We start from the raw sequence: 18825 nt of genomic DNA, 5'->3' as shown, positions 1-18825 counted from the left end.
ATATTCATTTAGTGATTTAACAGGAAATAAAAAATGTGTATATTCCCTTTAATTTTTAACCTAAAATAATTTGGCCCTTTACATAAAAACAGCCAAAAAAAAATAAATGCAAAAAAACTCACCAAGTTTAGTTTTTCCATGGATACTTTTTGCTGCCCTTGACTGACTCAAGCAGTTTTTTGTCCTTTTGCACAGCCAAAGAGAAGTCCTTACATGACATGACAGTTCACAGATATTTGAAGTTCATTTTTGATCAGCTCTGTGCTGCACCCGTTTCTTGAGCCTGACCATTTAATGGCCATCAGAGAGAAAATTCTCTCCACAAATGCATTTGAGCCTGGCACACTAAGGACAAATGAGATGATCTATCGTAACTATCAGGTAGCGATACTCCTTCCTGTTCAGTGCCAAAGTTATTGATCTGCATAAGCAGCACATGGCTAATTGAATATTCATGAGATAAGCATGGTCGAGCTGGTTAGCATTCTAAAGGCTATTTAGGCTAGCAGCGGTGAAGACGTAAAGCTGATGGAGGGATAAAAACAAAGGGACAGCACAAAACTACCAACAAACGGAGGACAACACCTAACTATTACTGGACCAGAGGACAACACCTAACTATTACTGGACCGGAGGAGCCATTTTTCACGGTTGGATGTTTAAGTTTAAGATGAACAGCGGCTGCAGCTGAATTCATTGGCTTATGAAGATCATAAGATCGTCAATGGGTGAGCGACACAGTTCATTTAAAATGCAGAGTTTGTGTTGGTGTTTTGTTTGGAGGATATGTGGCTGTGAGCTGCTAATCAGAGTTTAAAGGCTATGGGCTAACTGGGAGTTTACTCAGGCTACTGGTTACTTAACCCTTTAAGCTTCAGTGTACCGCCGGCAGTACACCTACTAATTTGCATAGGAATTTCAAGAATGTCCGACGGCTGCAAACACGATTATACAAACACTATACGCCGATGGAAAGCTTAGATTCTCATGAATCCGCCGGTATAAACCACTTTCAGATGCGATTACTACAGCGGGTGAGAAAAACACATTTGTCTGACAAAAACAAATATTCATCCATCCGTTCTCTATACACGGCTTCAACGCACACAGCGCGACTCACATTTCCGGGTTTATTATTACACACAAAAAAAAAGATTCCACAAAAAACGGCCATAATCCAACCTTTTACATCCAGACGACACAAGCCAGTAAACTATTTTGTCCAAAACATGTCCTGAAGTCGGTATAAAATTCCCGAATCGGTCATTTTCAAGGAAATGCACCTCGCGATGCCCGTCCAATATTCCCTGTATTTTTCGTAATTTTTTTTATTTAAAAATAGAATATTAGCGATTTTTTTGTACTGAAAATGGCTGGAATTGACTGAAGCTTAAAGGGTTAATGTGTGAAATGAAACCAAAGACAGATATTAAGCAGATTGTCATGCTGAGTGATCTATTCTATTCAACTTGCAAGCAAATAGATGGAATTATGACTTTTCCAGTCATTTTGGAGTTGTGTTTGTGTGTGATCTGTGTTCACAGACGGGCTGTAGAAACAGGACGTCAGCTCAGGTTGAGGTTTGGTTTGTTATCGTCTTAAACTCTGGTGAACTAAAATATGTGGCTCCAGCTTTGTTCTTGTGGGACATGATGCTGGATCAGTGTTCGTGTTTCTGTTTTGTTGCTGTTGATTATGCCCGGTAGTTGTTATTGACTGAATTCTGGAGTTTGGTCAGCTGCCAGAGTGTAGCGTGAGCTCTAGACCTATATATTTGACAGTACTCTTGTGGTTCTGTAACGTTTTGATTACAAGCATATCTGCCGCTGTCTCAGCAGGCAGCATTTGGGAGTAGACGCGCTGTTCCACCACAGTAATGGCGGCGCCCACAAATACGGGACAGTTGAGATCCCGTATGAGACAAATCAATTTAGCCCAATTTACGGGATGTCCCGGCTAATACGGGACAGTTGGCAACTCTAACGGTCATGCGTGGAAGCTAGCCATATCATGCTAGCTCTGAGATGGAAATGAGGGTGGCATTCAGCTGACTGTGGTCTCCAGCAGAGAGAAAGGGGAATCGCAGATGTAGCACAGGTATGTATGTGAAGTGTGGCAGAGTGTAAGTCGTTTTTAGAGTTGTGGTTTGGAGGTTGTTAGTTGGGAAATTCGACGGCAGGATAAAGTGACGTCAAGGCATCGATAACGGGAACCGGTTCTCAAAACGACATTCGATTCCGGGAAATCGATCCATTTCTTATCGATGGCATCAAGGAACCGGTTCTCGATTATCATCCCGACCTTTGACTTTCCCATTGTAGCGTTTGTGGGCATTTGTATCCACTGAGCCCTATTTAAATAGCCTCAGATAAGTAACTAGCTGTAGTCACTCATAATCACTCACAAGAAGTTAAGAGGCAATGCCATGAAGCTCATTTCATTGACACAACTTTCTAAGTCACCAAAATTGCTAATTCATGTTGCTGTATGTACACTGCTCAAAAAAAATTAAAGGAACACTTTTTAATCTAAGTATTGCATCAAGTCAGTGAAACATGTGGGATACTGATCTGGTCAAGTAAGTAAAAGAGGGGTTTTTTAGTCAGCTTCAACTGCTTTGGTGTTCATGAAATTAACAACAGGTGCACTAGAGGGGTAACAATGAGACACCCCTCAAAACAGAATTGGTTTTACACATGAAGGCCACTGACATTTTATTCCCTTCTTGTGTTTTCTGACTGTTTTTCAATAGTTTTGCATTTGGCTAGGGTCACTGTCGCTACTGGTAGAATGAGGCGATACCTGGACCCTACAGAGGTTGAAGAGGCAGTCCAACTCCTCCACAATGGCACATCAATACGTGCCATTACCAGAAAGTTTGCTGTGTTGCCCAGCACAGTCTCAAGAGCATGGAGGAGGTTCCAGGAGACAGGCAGTTACTTGAGGAGAGCTGGACAGGGCTGCAGAAGGTCCTCAACCCATCAGCGGGACAGCTATCTGCTCCTTTGTGCATGGAGGACCAGGATGAGCACTGCCAGAGCTTTACAAAATGGTCTCTAGCAGGCCACTGGTGTGAATGTCTCTGACCAAACAATCAGAAACAGACTTCATGAGGAAGGTCTGAGGGTCCAATGTCCTCTACGTAGTGGGTCCTGTGCTCACTGCCTGACACCGTGGAGCTTGATTAGCATTTGCCATAGAACACAGGAATTGGCAGGTCTGCCAATGGTGCCCTTTGCTTTTCACAGATGAGAGCAGGTTTATCGTGAGCACATGTCACAGACATTGAAAGGTCTGGAGAAGTCATGGAGAATGTTATGCTGCCTGTAACATGGTTTAGCATGACTGGTTTGATGGTGAATCAGTGATGGTCTGAGGAGGCATATCCATGGAGGGACGCACAGACATCTACAGGCTAGACAACGGAACTCTGACTGCCATTAGGTATCAGGATGAAATCCTTGGATCCATTGTCAGACCCTACACTGGTGCAATGGTTCTGGGTTCCTTGTGGTGCACGACAATGCCTGGCCTCATGTGGCAAGAGGATGCAGGCACTTCCTGGAGGATGAAGTAATTGACAGCATTGACTGGCCCCAATACTCACCTGACCTAAATCCAATAGAACGCCTTTGGAACATTGTTTTGTTCCGTCCAACACCACCAAGTTGCTCCTCAGACTGTCCAGGAGCTCAGTGATGCCCTGGTTCAGATCTGGGAGGAGATACCCCAGGACACCATCCATCGTTTCATTCGGAGCTTGTCCCGATATTGTCAGGCTGCATACAAGCATATAAAGGTCATGCAAACTACTGAGTACCGTTTTTAGTTGCCAACGAATTTCAGAAAATGGACCAGTCTGCCACATCAGTTTTTCACTTTGATTTTGGAATGTCTTGAATTTAGCCCTCCTGGGGGTTGATAATTTTCATTTCCATCAAACAATGTGGCATCTTTTCATTCCTAAAGCATTAACCAGACCATATCAATGTAAATATCCATCCCCCCCCCCCGCATTGAAATATGATGTGTTTTCAAAGTGTTCCTTTAATTTTTTTGAGCAGTGTATATTTTTGAACCAGCAGATTTGGTCACTTTTTCTGTTAACCCATAATAAAGTCATAAAAGAACCAAACTTCATGAATGTTTTTTTTGGACAAAGAAGTATCTGTTACGATCACTCTATCAGAGAAAAATCAGTTGTAGAAATAACTGGAAACTCAAGAGAGCCATGACAAGTGTATGTAAACTTTTGACCTCGACTGTAAGAGCTATGTTCGCTTCTAGTTAAATTCTAAGTCTCTAAAACTCAATACATCTCTCCTATAAATAGGATAACTTATCATTTTTTTAAAGCATTTTGTAATTTCCTAACAGTGCATGTGCTGGGAACTATTTTCAGAGGCAGATTAATCCACGTTTTGCGCTCTAACGTTGCCTTAATCGAGCATACTAAAAATATTGACACATATGTTTTTAACCAACTGTCTCCAACAGACTTTATGCACTCATTTGAGTTTTCATGTGATCATTATCACAGTGCAAAAGAGCTATTTTTGTTGACAATTAATCTGTTTATTGTTTTCTTGGTTGATAAATTGTTTGGTCTATAAAATGTCAAAAACTGGTATAATGAATGTGAATCAGTGTTCACCAAAGGTCAATATAACAAATATGTTGTTTTGTCCACAACATTGAGTTTGCTGTCACAGAGGAGGAAAGAAACCAGAAAATATTCTCATTGAAGAAGCTGGAATCTGGGATTTTAGACTATTTTTTTCTTTAAAAATTACTCAAACTGAATAAAAGATTAGAAAATTAGTTATGTTTTATTTTGCTCATGCACATGTGAGCACGTGCAAGAGTGAATGTGGTCAGAAAGTGAACATTAAAACTCTCATTAAATTATGCCCTCTCAGCAACAATGCTTACTTGATGCTTTTGTTTGTTTACGACAGCTTTTTTGTGCAATTTTAACTAGAAATATAATTTTCTCAAATTAAATTCTGTTGTACAGTTTATAATACAGTGATATTTCGCAGCACATATAGCACCCTCAATAATTATTGACACCCCTGGTTAAGATGTGTTGAAAACCTTAAAATACATTAATTTTTTATTGTAGAAGTATACTCTCACACTGAAAATTTTTGAAAAATGTATTATAGGAGAAGATTAGGTGCTGTTTTGTAAGCAAAAGGAGGTTATACAAAGTATTAACATCAGTCGTGCTAATAATTGTGGCACACATGATTTGATGTAAAAGAATTATTTCTTAATGTGTGATTCCCCCCCCCCCCACTGAATAAATGCACTTGAATTAAAAGTTGGATTTTCCTCTTTGTTTTTTTTCTTTGTGGTTCTATGTTATTTAAAAAAAAACAGAATTTATTAGAAGCTAAAGAACACATCTTAACCAGGGGTGCCAATAATTATGGCGGACGCTGTATATTCCAACAGTCCGGGTTTTGCTAAAAAAATTATATCAAGAACTCAGAGGGTTAATTTAGGTCTGAGTGATGGTGATAATATGAATCTTTATTTGTGTGCACACAAATAGCACAAAAGTAACAAAACTAAGCACAGTTTCATTGTTTTATTGTATTAGCCATTTTTGCCATGAATTTTAAAACATATTTCAAGGCGAGAGGTTAAGGGGGGAGTACACCTTATTTCACAGGTTCGCAAAGTCATTATATTGTATAGGCTCTTAATGTTTGATATGACCCAATTTAACATGCTATACATCATTTTAAAGCTTATGAGTTGCAAATTATCATTTTAACAGTTAGACGTTACATGCAGTGATCCCTGGGGACAAAATCTTGTCATAAACAAGTCAATACACATTTCCCGGTGACCCATCTTTAGATGCCATCTACTCAGAGTCCATAAATTTTGGGTTAATGACTATTATACCTTTTGATAGAGTAACCTACTGTAAAAAAAATAATCGGTGCTTTGGGGATAACTCTTTTTCTTATTGCCACAGCAACCATTTCAATATAAATAACTCTTTACCCCAGAATGAAAATGGTCTTAAGTGGTCAGATTATAAAGTATTTAAAAAAGCATCCATTATTTCAAGAAGTACTGTCTTAAGAACAATCTCTGAAAAAAATCAGCATGATTGCTCAAATAGTTTAAAAGTTATTAGGCTTTATGTAACGCCTGTCCCAAAAAATACAGATTTTGACAAAATGGCAGATAAAGATTGTGAACCATGCACAAGTACTTGCCAAGCTGTTGTATGTCACTAACTAAACATTTCTTTGATACCTAATGAATAGTTTTTTTGAAGGCATATAAGGTGTACTCCCCCCTTAAGAGTTTTATATTGTATGCTGCCAGACTTTCTCTTCAATCTTATGTGTACGACATGAACCTCGTGTGGCATCGTTCTGCCGATTCCACTCACTGTGTTGTTTCCTTTTCTTATTTACCTGCTCAGTCTGCAGAATTCTAACCATCAACGTCTTGTCTCATGTCATAGGTTTCCGTATCCCTCAGTGTCGGAGATCATGGGCTTGTCATCGCAGACCAAGTTCAGCGAGGAGCAGATCAAAGTCTGGTTTTCTGCTCAGAGGCTCAAACATGGAGTCAGCTGGACGCCAGAGGAGGTTGGAGCTTCAGAACATGCTTTCACACACACGCACACTAGTGCTTTTTTTTTTTTTTAAATCACTGTGTCACATTTTTCTTTCACTTGTGAAAAATCAGACCCAGAGCTGTTCAGACGGCAGGCAGCTTTGATTTGAATCATCAAATTGTGATGAAACATTTTATATTGTCTGTGTCAGAGATCAAGGACACTCAGCAGTGAAAAAAAGGCTGAAGGATGAGTCGCCTCTATTCACTGACACGAGTATCTGCAGGTCCTAGAAAGTCTTGAAGCGAGCTGAATTCCATTTCCACAGAAAGGCCTTGGGTATTACAGATCTGTTTTCATGTCTCTTGTGAGCAATAATGTTAATGACAAGCAGTTTTCTGTATGAGACAGCGGCTCTCAGCGGATGTTACACACTTCCAAACTAGAGCTGGATTGCTGTGACAGAGGTTAATTTTTTTTCTTTTGTCGACTTTCAAACACAGCTAGAAGATCATCAACTCACCAAAAACATCCACGATTCTGCATTAATTTAACTTGATTCATTTTTTTCTTGATGAATTAGTTCATTATTTTATGCATAAAATGTCATAACATAGTGAAAATATGGGGTGCAATGAACCAACCATGACAGCATTCTATGTGTGAGCCTAATACACCTAAATGCATTTAAGTTAATATAAAAAGCTAACATGTGTAGCATATTAAATCATTTGAACCTGAAATGATAAGAACAGAGCAGCAGACCAACTGTCCAGATTCATACGATTTTGAAAAGTTATATCAGTTTGTGGTCCAGCGCAAGAGCTATTGAGGAATATAACACAGACAGATTAGCTGCTGTATTTAGCTGATCTTCCATGTTGGTTGTTAAACTGTGATGTTTTCCAATTTCACCCTCAAACTTTTATGCATCTGTTTAAACAAAATGCAGCGTCAGTTACTGAAAATTCAGTCAGTATAATGGATTATTCCTGGAAACCTGCTGATTTCTTGCTCCTTTTAAAACACCCATGATTGACTAGTGAGAATGTTGTTGGATGAGAACATATCGATCCATCAACTGACCAGTCCACCTGTAAACCAGACGCCAAGAGCAAAGTTGATTAAAATTCCAACCACCTAAAGTGATCTAGTTTTTGATGGCTTGTTCTATTCGACTGACAATTCAGCACACAGAGGTTCACTTTACTGTCACGTCAGATCAAATCCTGACAAGGGCTTGGTGTTTCTTTGCTCTTAACCGATCTTCAAAACGTCTGCAGATTAATTTCTGTTTATGGGCTAAATGTAATGTCAGTCAGAACAAAACATTGACTTTTTGTATCATGAAATTAATTTTGGATTTTTTTAATCATAATGACTTATTCAATAATTTTACTGTTTTTTTTTTTTTTTTTATTATTTTCTCTTTTTTGCCCAAGTAAGGTTAAAAATTTAGATTTTTGGACTTAAAAATGGGGCGGCATGGCTCAGTAGGCAGAGTGGCCGTCTTGCAACTGGAGGGTTGCCGGTTCGATCCTCGGCCCATCACGCTCATGTCGAGGTGTCCCTGAGCAAGACACTTAACCCCTAATTGCTCCTGATGGGTCATGGTTAGCGCCTTGCATGGCAGCTTCCACCACCAGTGTCGTAGTTCTTGTCTAGGACGGTTAGTCTTATTCAAGACTAACGTTATTTAGGTACATAAATACCCACCACTAGCATGCACAGAAGACTAGAATGAGTTTATATAGTTTAGTCGTCTATAGGCAGTTTAGATAGGGGGATAAACGTGGCGCAATTCTTTGTTGATGGATTGTTTTATGTTTGAAGATGTGTGCGACTTTTCCGTGATGAAGTTATCTAATGAAGACACTGTGAATTGATAACGATTTTGGCTGTGCATGGATTTTTGTATGATCTTGGATGATTACTAAGTGAACATGGAGGCAAGTGGATCTACTTTGTGTCCTGATGTGAATGCAAGAGGTGAACAGAGACGACAAATAAAACTCGCTGAAAAGGCGCTGGAAAATCGAATTATAGGGCTTCAAACAGAACGTAAAGCGAAAGTCAGTAAGATTAAAGCTGTTGTAAGGGAAATTAAAGGATTAATGCAAATTGGAAATAATGCTCCAAGTGTTCAGTTTCATCTTGATAATTTATCTGCGTTGCTTGGAGATGCTGGTCAACTTCATGATGCTGTGAATCAGTTGCTTCCTCAAGAAGAGCAAGAAAAGCAAAATGCTTGGTTTTCGAGTATACTTAAATATAATAGTGGTTTTATGGAGGATGTTAAGATGTGGCTATCTGATGCAAGCAGGCAAACTGTGGCACAAGTGAGCACCGATGATGTTACCTTACCACAGCCACTCATACCTCATGTTGAATCAGTTAATGCAAAAAATGATGAAATTGAGTCATGTGTTTCTAAACATTGTGGAGATGGTGTAGCCAGCGCAGTGCCAGTAGATGATGTTGATCCGGGTGACAGCGTTTCGAATGTAGCAAGCAGAACCTCAAGGAGAAGAAGTTCAGCAGGAAATAAGTCCAGTGTTTCATCTACCTCATCAACACGTATTAAAGCTGAGGCTGATATGGCAGCGCTTATTGCTCACCAAAGGCTGTTAAAGGACAAGCATGCTTTAGAAGAGCAAGAGGAGCAGCTAAGGAAAAAGAAAGAGCATGGACATGGAAATAGCTGCATCAGTAGCTAAAGTAAGGGTTTTAATGGCCTCTGAAGGTTCTAGAGCTTCCAGTGTTAAATCAAATGGAATGAATTCATATTTGGAGAGAGAACAAAGAAGAGCTCGAACACTGAATACTGATGCTGAGACATTTGTGTCTGTGGCAGTACGACAGCCACCTCAGTACATTCCAGTAGGAGACCATCACACACCATCACATTTGTTGGATGTGAGACCTAAGGTCAAAATGACTGAGCCGCCGCCACAAGTCACATTGTCAAAGGGTCTGGAGACAAAGATGCAACAAGCTAAAACACAGAGTACTCAACTATCTCAGTTTCAGTTGAAACCTAAAATTCCTGCACCTATAATGCAAAATAGCATTGATTCTAATCGATTAATGACAGTCTTGGAGAAACAGAATGAAATTACATCCTTGCTGGTTGAGCAGCAGTCTCTCTTTTTTCTTCCAAGACGAGACATTCCGATTTTTGATGGTGACCCTTTACAATTTCGACCTTTCATGAGGGCCTTTGAACATAGCATTGAAGAGAAGACACACAATGCTAAAGTTTGCTTGTACTATCTTGAGCAGTATACAAGGGGTCAGGCTAAGGACTTAGTCAGAAGCTGTCAGTATATGCCTCATGATCGAGGATATATTAAGGCTAAATCCTTGCTGCAGGAACATTTTGGTAATTCTGTCAGAATTGCTTCTGCCTATATGGAGAAGGTCCTCACATGGCCGGTGTTGAAATCTGAGGATGTGGAAGCCCTGCAGGCATATAGTTACTTGTTATGAGGATGCTGTAATGCTATGGGAGAGGTTGGAGCCATGCATGAGTTGGACGTCACAGCTAACATGCAAACAGTCATTAAAAAATTACCTTATAAACTTAGAGATAGATGGAGGCACGTTGCCTGTGATTTACAGGATAAATTCCGTCGCAGGATGACCTTTTGTGACATCGTTGAATTTATTGAAAAGCAAGTGAAGGTTGCAAGTGATCCACTATTTGGAGATATACACACGTGGACAAAATTGTTGGTACCCCTCAGTTAAAGAAGGAAAAACCCACAATTCTCACTGAAATCACTTGAAACTCACAAAAGTAACAATAAATAAAAATTTATTGAAAATTAAATAATCAAAAACAGCCATTACTTTTGAATTGTTGATTAACATAATTATTTAAAAAAACAAACTAATGAAACAGGCCTGGACAAAAATGATGGTACCTCTATAAAAGATTGAAAACTATTTGACCAGAGTGACATGATTAAGTCAGGTGTGTCATTTAATTGACATCACAGGTGTTTCCAAACTCATAATCAGTCAGTCTGCCTATTTAAAGGGAGACAAGTAGTCACCCTGCTGTTTGGTGAAAAGGTGTGTACCACACTGAACATGGACAACAGAAAGCGAAGGAGAGAATTGTCCCAGGACATCCGAAAAAAAATTATAGACAAACATCTTAAAGGTAAAGGCTATAAGACCATCTCTAAACAGCTTGAAGTTCCTGTGACAACAGTGGCTCATATTATTCAGAAGTTCAAGACCCACGGGACAGTAGCCAACCTCCCTGGACGTGGCCGCAGGAGGAAAATTGATGACAAATTGAAGAGACGGATCGTTGGAATTGTATCCAAAGAGCCCAGAGCAACCTCCAAAGAAATTAAAGGTGAACTCCAAGGCCAAGGTACATCAGTGTCAGATCGCACCATTCGTCGTTGTTTGAGCCAAAGTGGACTTCATGGGAGACGACCAAGGAGGACACCACTGCTGAAAAAAAGTCATAAAAAAGCGAGACTGGAATTTGCAAAAATGCATGTTGACAAGCCACAAAGCTTCTGGGAGAATGTCCTTTGGACAGATGAGACCAAACTGGAGCTTTTTGGTAAGGCACATCAACTCTATGTTCATAGACTCAAAAACCAAGCATACGAAGAAAAGAACACTGTCCCTACGGTGAAACATGGAGGAGGCTCAGTAATGTTTTGGGGCTGCTTTGCTGCATCTGGCACAGGGTGTCTTGAAAGTGTGCAAGGTACGATGAAATCTGAAGACTATCAAGGCATTCTGGAGAGAAATGTGCTGCCTCGTGTCAGAAAGCTTGGTCTCAGTCGCAGGTCATGGGTCTTCCAACAGGACAACGATCCAAAACACACAGCCAAAAACACCCAAGAATGGCTGAGAGAAAAGCGTTGGACTATTCTAAAGTGGCCTTCTATGAGCCCAGATCTGAATCCCATTGAACATATGTGGAAGGAGCTGAAACATGCCATTTGGAGAAGACACCCATCAAACCTGAGACAACTGGAGCTGTTTGCTCATGAGGAGTGGGCCAAAATACCTGTTGACAGCTGCAGAACGCTCATTGACAAATACAGAAATCGTTTAATTGCAGTGATTGCCTCAAAAGGTTGTGCAACAAAATATTAAGTTATGGGTACCATCATTTTTGTCCAGCCCTATTTCATTAGTTTGTTTTTTTAAATAATTATGTTAATCAACAATTCAAAAGTGATGGCTGATTTTGATTATTTAATTTTCAATAAATTTTTATTTATTGTTACTTTTGTGAGTTTCAAGTGATTTCAGTGAGAATTGTGGGTTTTTCCTTCTTTAACTGAGGGGTACCAACAATTTTGTCCACGTGTGTACAAGACCCTCCAACATTAGCAAGAAAAGATATGAGGAGTTCTAAATCTCAACCTTATTCTAAAACGAAAGGAAGCAGCTTTGCCACCACAGTTGCTACACTGGACAAAAGGGTCGAGTCTAGTAAGAAGAGAGGAAAGGTCTCAGCTGTTAGTAAGGTCTGTTTGTTTTGTGTAGCTGGACATGCGTTGGATCTGTGTCGTCTATTGGAAAGGAAAACACGCAGTGAAAAGATGTCCTTCCTGAAACAAAATGGGTTGTGTTTTGGGTGTTTGTGCACTGGGCACAGGAGCCAAGATTTTCAGAAGTGTCTTTTGTGTAGAGTATGCAATCTGAAACATCCTACTATGCTACATATCTACTCTAAGGAAAAAGAAGGTGATTTAGAGCATGCTAGAATGGAGTCAGAGACACCAGGTGGAAGGGCTCTAATCTCTGTGCAGTCAAGTGGGCTCACTGGGGCCGGTGAACGTGACTGTACACTCTCAGTACTTCCTGTGCAGGTGAAGTCAAAGAAAGGAGATGAAATATTGGTCACTTATGCCTTCCTGGATTCTGGGAGCTCGGCATCATTTTGTACTGAAGGGCTCATGAACAGGCTCAATCTCACAGGGAGAAGAGCAGGCATTCTCCTTAGGACAATGGGTCAGGAGAAGGTGGTAGATAGTTACATTGTTTCAGACTTGGAGATAGCTGGATTGGACACAGATAGTTTCTGTGAGCTGTCTGAAGTATTCACTCAGAAAAGCATGCCTGTCCACCAAGGTAACATTCCGAGACCGGAAGATGTTCAAAGATGGCCACACCTGGAACATGTGAAGATAAATGAGATCGACTCAGGGGTTGACCTGTTGATTGGTACTAATGCTCCCATGGCTCTAGAGCCATGGGAGGTCATTCGAAGTGTGAATGGTGGTCCCTATGCAGTCAAAACGATGCTAGGATGGACTATAAATGGTCCTCTTAGAGGATACTGCAATAGTAATGCTGCTTATACACAGCAATGTGCCACTGTCAACAGGATTTGTGTCTCAAGACTTGAGGAATTCTGGAAGCAGCAAACAAAGGTTGATTTCCCTGAATGTGTGCAGGATGAGCAGCTTGGATTATCAAAAGATGATCGTCACTTTATGAAGTTGGTCACAGAGTCCGCCGTATTGGTGGACGGTCATTACAGTATTGGTTTACCTTTGAGACGAGATGATGTCAACGCATCCCAATGGAGATATGTGAACACATGCAGCAATCCCGCAGACTTGGCTTCAAGAGGAGCTAAGGTTGAGTGTTTTCTAAAGAGTGACACTTGGGTGTTTGGTCCCAAGTTTCTTGTCGAACCTGAAGTGAAGTGGCCAGTTAATCCTGATGTCTCGAGAAATGTTTCTCTAGAAGATCCTGAGATTAAGGATGCCATTTTTGTGAATGCTGTTCAAGCCAGTGAGGAGGTAGACACCATCATGTACTTTATGAGTAATTTCTCCTCTTGGATCAGGTTGAAAAGGATGGTTAGTTGGCTTCTCCGGTTAAAGAGTTTGCTGCGGTGTCTTGCTCAGAAGCGGAAGCAATTGAAAGCTGATCTTGTTCATTCTGGGCTGAATGAAGAACAGCTTGAAAGGAAAATAGAGGAAGAAGTGCAGAGGGTCAAGGCTCATGCTGCACAGGGGTCTCTTTCACTTGAAGAGTTAGATAAGGCAGAAACCGCAATTGTCTGTTTTTGTCAAAGAAAGCGGTTCCCACAAGAAATAGCTTGTTTACAAAGGGGAGAAAGTGTGAAGAAGGCTAGTCACCTTCGCAGCCTTGATCCCATACTTGAAGGAGGTGTCTTGAGAGTTGGAGGCAGGCTTAAAAGAGCAGCCATACCTGATGAGGCAAAACATCCTGCTATACTGGCTAAGGATCTTCACATTTCTGATCTCCTACTGCATCATATACATCAGCGAACAGGTCATGGTGGGCGCAACCATATGCTTTCAGAACTCCGGCAGCGATATTGGGTTCCTGGTGTTAGTATTGCAGTAAGGAAGACCTTATCTAAGTGTATCGTCTGTCGAAGATTGCATGCTACCCTGGGATATCAGCGCATGGCTGATCTTCCTCAGATCAGAGTTTTACCTGATGAGCCTCCATTCACCAGAGTTGGGGTGGATTGTTTTGGGCCCTTTGAGGTCAAGCAGGGGAGAGGCATGGTGAAGAGGTATGGTGTCATCTTTACATGTCTGGCGTTGAGAGCCATACACTTAGAATTGGCATCATCTTTAGACACTGATTCCTTTGTGAATGCCCTGAGACGGTTCATAGCTAGACGGGGCCAGGTGTTGAAGTTGCGTTCCGATAATGGCACAAATTTTGTTGGAGCTGAACGAGAGCTGAGGGAAGCAATTGGAAAATGGAATCATATCCAGATCAATGACACACTCCTACAGAAGGGAATCAAATGGGTTTTTAACCCACCCTCTGGGTCACATCATGGTGGAGTGTGGGAGCGATTAATAAGATCTGTGAGGAAAGTGTTGAACTCAGTTCTAAAAACACAGACTTTAGATGAGGAGTGTCTCCATACTGTCTTTTGCGAAGTGGAGGCTATTATCAATAGCCGGCCTATAACAAAGGCCTCCACTGATCCAAATGACTTGGAGGCACTTACCCCAAATCATCTGCTGCTGCTTAAGTCAAAACCGTCATTGCCGCCAGGAGTGTTCCAAAGGGAGGACATATATGTCCGTCGACGATGGAAACAAGTTCAATATATGTCCGACTTGTTCTGGAAGCGCTGGGTAAGGGAGTATTTGCCACAGCTTCAGGAGCGCCAGAAGTGGCAGGGCACCAGACGGAACTTTATTCCTGGAGATATCGTTATCGTCATGGATGACTCTGCTCCACGCAACTCATGGATTACAGGAAGGGTTGTGCAGGCAGACCCTGACAAGGGAGGACTTGTTCGTCGAAGCCGTATTAAGACTCGGAGCAGCTACCTGGACAGGCCCATCACCAAGGTGTGTCTTCTTCAAGAGGCAGAGGAGCCAGAAGAACTACATTGACTCTATGTAGACATCTTGTATTAACATGGACACTTATATGTGAATGGACTTGGACTGAAATTCTTCCCTTCTGAATGATCAGTGGGATTTGTTGCAACAGATCTGGGTTGAGTAAAGGATATTTTAAATGTAATGTTGCTATCTTGATAATTGTCTGTTTTGTCTCCTACAGGTTGTTAGTAGTGTAATTATTGTTTATAATAATTAGGGGCCGGTATGTAGGAACCATATGTGAGTGCTGTGGTATGTGTGTGCACCTCTCATTGACAGACAGGTGAGAGGCAGGTCACTTTCGGTGTGATCAGTGTTGATTATGATGGCACTCCGCTGGTCTCCTCAGGTGGCGTTTGTGGCACATGGTGTGGGGTGAGCAGCGGGAGCGAAAGCTTTCGTTGACCGCAATTTTATTGTGTTGTTTTATGTTTTTACCGTGAGCGATGGATTTGAAATTGAAATAAAGATTAGAGAAATTAAAACGGAAACGTGGAGTGCGCGTCAACAACTTTTTCTCCTGTGTTCAGCCCACTGCGGCAGATTGCTTTTTTCTTTAAAAGTTAGCCGCAATAGTCATTTTTTGCCTTGTAATTTGTAGGGCTGGCCCCAATAGCAGTTTCTGGACTCCGGATATTCGGCCCCAATTAATGATTAATATCGGAATATTCGGTTCGCTGTGGGGCGGGGGAGATCTCAAAATTAATATTTAGATACCATCGTCACGACCGAATATTCAGGTCCAGCCCTAGGAATTTGGATTTTACACCTACAGATTGACAGAAAACACATAAATGCTTAATTAGTGTCATAAAGCCTGAAATCTGTTGCGCGTTAGTTTATTTAACGCGTTATTTTCGGTGCAATTAATTGAAATTAACGTGTTACTGTCCCTGCCCTAGTTTATATATTTCATCGTAAGCTGCTGCCACGTGCGCTTCTCCCCCGCGGGATTGCACCTAAATAAAATAACTTAACAGGCTATAATTCAAATAGTTTTCCCCCTTAATATTATTGCGATTGCAAAGGACTACATTTAAACTTGCATATTGACCTGGGCAGCAATGTTCTCCCATGCTGCCTCCCTCTCTTTTGCAGCTGCAGCAGTGTTGCACTTCTTTCTAAAAACATGTTCAAGCTTGCCATATAAGCACATTAAGATTTCCAATTCAAGTGGGGTGAAAAACGCAGCCCTCCACTTCGCTGGTGACTCGTCGAATTGGGGCTCCATTGATGCTGTCTTTCCAGATTTGTGGCGCACGTGCTTAACTCCAAGTGAAACTACTCTGAGCTGATAAAACCAACTCAAATCAGCTGTTCTGGAACTGGAAACTCAGAGTTTCCTAACTCAGAGTGGATCAACTGACAACAACAATCTGAAAAACAGGAATGGCAATGAAACCTTTCCCATTTGGCACCCATTTCCTTACCAGTAGATTGTTGTGTACGAGATAACCCTGTGCACAACTCTCTCCATCCAAAAGCACAGAATCAAACATTGCACTGAGGGAAGGATCAGCTCACTGTTCTGCTGCCAGGTCACTGTGAGAAACTGAAGGAAAAACATCAGTGTTCACCAAGTGAAGGACCACCTATTCTCTGGACCACTCTCCTTGGAGCCTGATTCTGCCTCTCTACCAAACACTGATCGGGTAGCTGTACTCACAGGGAACCTCTCTGCAACACAAGTAGAAGATGTTACCACAGGTTGAGGTGGACCATCAGCCCATACATCGCTACCAGCCCGGTCATTCCCCAGAATAACCTGCACCCCCAGAATAACCTGCACCCCCTGGACTGGTAGAGCCGGACACACTCCCATGGTAACCTCCCCCTTAACCAACCCACAGTCAAGGCTCAGTTTATGGGCTGTCACAAGCAGCACATCCAAACCCATTCCCTTCAACTCACGATCAATGAGTAGCTCCAGTATCTCTCAGGATTTTAACTGGTACCTTAACATCACTACCTACCAGTGACGCATAATCATCAGACAAAAAGGCTGAGAAATCAGACTGTAACCTACTGTAGTTAACTGCAGCTTCCCTCTTTACTCTGGGAGAGCTGACACCAGGAGAGCGGACACCAGTTAACCTCCTGACAGGAGCAGTGAGCGCAACAGGCTCCACCTGCCCACCTTCAGAATGATTTTTTACAGGACATTCAGCTTTCCAGTGTCCTGTGCCTCTACAGAAGTGACAGATGTTCTTCTGATCCCCCTGTGCCTGACTGCACATAGACCTGTCCGTTCTATGCTTACCTACTGACTGATGTCTACCACAGTCCTGAGCTCTGTAGTCACCCTGATGTGTTAGCACATAATCAATGGCCAGAGTCACTGCTTCCTCAGCTGTCTTCACATTATGTTTACCTATATAGACGTCAATGTGAGAAGGAACTGGGCCCTTGAACTGCTCCAGGATTTTTAAATCACACCAAACATCAAAATTATGAACATCGAGTGAAGAATACCATCGATTGAAGTGAGTTGTCATCTCCCTGGCAAACTCCATGTGCGTCTGGCGACCAGAATTTTCCCAGAATCTGAACCTCTGTGTGTAGGCTTCAGGTACTAACTCATGTTTTAAGAACAGCAGCTTTGACCAAAGCATAGACCTTACTGTCTGCTACACAGAGCAAAATACACCTCCTGAGCCTTACCAGTTAGAACACACTACAGGAGTAACGTCCTGTCAGCCTCAGGCCAGCCTCTGGTCTCAGCCACTTGCTCAAACAAAGAAAAGAACGTGTCAGGATCATGCTCACAAAACTGAGGGACCAAATGTAGATTGGTGGGCACTGCAAATGAATGTGTAGGACCAGACGAACCCCCAGCAGTCTGGCCCACGATCCCAGCAGAACTCAGGCTTACACGCGCTCATCCAGCTATAATCTTTTAAGTTCAACCTGCAACAACAGCAACCTCTCACGCTGCTCAAAGTCGAGCTGCTCAGAGCAGCTTCACTCAGCAGCAGCATCACAGGAGTTTAAACTAGCCTCAAAAGAAGTCATGCCTCAAACAGACCAACTAAACAAACTGATACAAAGCTGATTAACCTATTGCTCTCTCACAGTTAAACCTCTGCAGCTAAAACAGCTGACTGGTCACCGTGGCTCCGTCCCTCTATCTGCCTCAGAATCTAACTGGACTCCCCTTTTAGTGTTCAGGTGCTACTAGTGGGTATTTATGCACTAACTCCCGCAGGCCCGGTGAAGCAACCGAGGATCGGCGACTCCACCTGCAGCCTCAGACGTGCTCCCAAGACAACTGCTGCAAACCACGTTCACACCACACTATCGACCCCTCAACAGACTCCATGGGAATTCACTGTGAAGCCTAACAGGGATGAAACCTCAGCGACTTACCATCGCTGTGCCACTACAGAAGCAACAGAACTCAGACACAAACACTAGCATCACAGCCTGGCGGCAAACTTTTCCTCTGAGTCAATATACAAAATTGCTTTAACTTAGCAAGAGCTGCTTTTTACCTCCAGAAAACACTCACCACACACATTGTCTCCCAACAACCAGAATGTGCAGACCTCCATAAAATGCTGAACAGCCAGGCCACACAGAGCATCACTCCAGACATAAGACAGTACCTGTCTTCATTCACAAAAAAATTACCAGCCTCTGCCCACGATGGTATTCACCCAGCAAAGCAACCAACATTTTCACTGGTTCTCTTAATGTGTGGACGAGCCCCCATTTGTTACAACTTGGCTCCAAAAGTCATAAAAAAAACCAGGAGACAACATCAATATGGTGACTAAAAGGAAGATTTATTGCCACGCAAAGCAACCACACATGTGCAGTGGTGACAGCAAACAAACACTCACAGCCGTGCGGCTGGAGCTC

At 41.9% G+C, this 18825-nt stretch overlaps 1 protein-coding gene across 1 annotated transcript in view; it reads left to right on the top strand.

Moving 5' to 3' along the window:
* The window catches only part of LOC110970619 (zinc fingers and homeoboxes protein 1-like), a 40629-nt gene that overhangs the window by 8572 nt on the left and 13232 nt on the right, over nucleotides 1–18825 (top strand). The window contains exon 4 of the mRNA XM_022220918.2: nucleotides 6494–6620. Coding sequence (XP_022076610.2) covers nucleotides 6494–6620 — 127 coding nt within the window. The remainder of the gene's footprint in view (nucleotides 1–6493; nucleotides 6621–18825) is intronic.

Source organism: Acanthochromis polyacanthus, chromosome 11 (assembly GCF_021347895.1).
Source record: "Acanthochromis polyacanthus isolate Apoly-LR-REF ecotype Palm Island chromosome 11, KAUST_Apoly_ChrSc, whole genome shotgun sequence".
In the NCBI taxonomy this organism is placed as follows: Eukaryota; Metazoa; Chordata; class Actinopteri; family Pomacentridae; genus Acanthochromis; species Acanthochromis polyacanthus.
The sequence above is the reverse complement of the archived record's forward strand: the minus strand, read 5'-3'. Positions and strand labels throughout refer to the sequence as shown.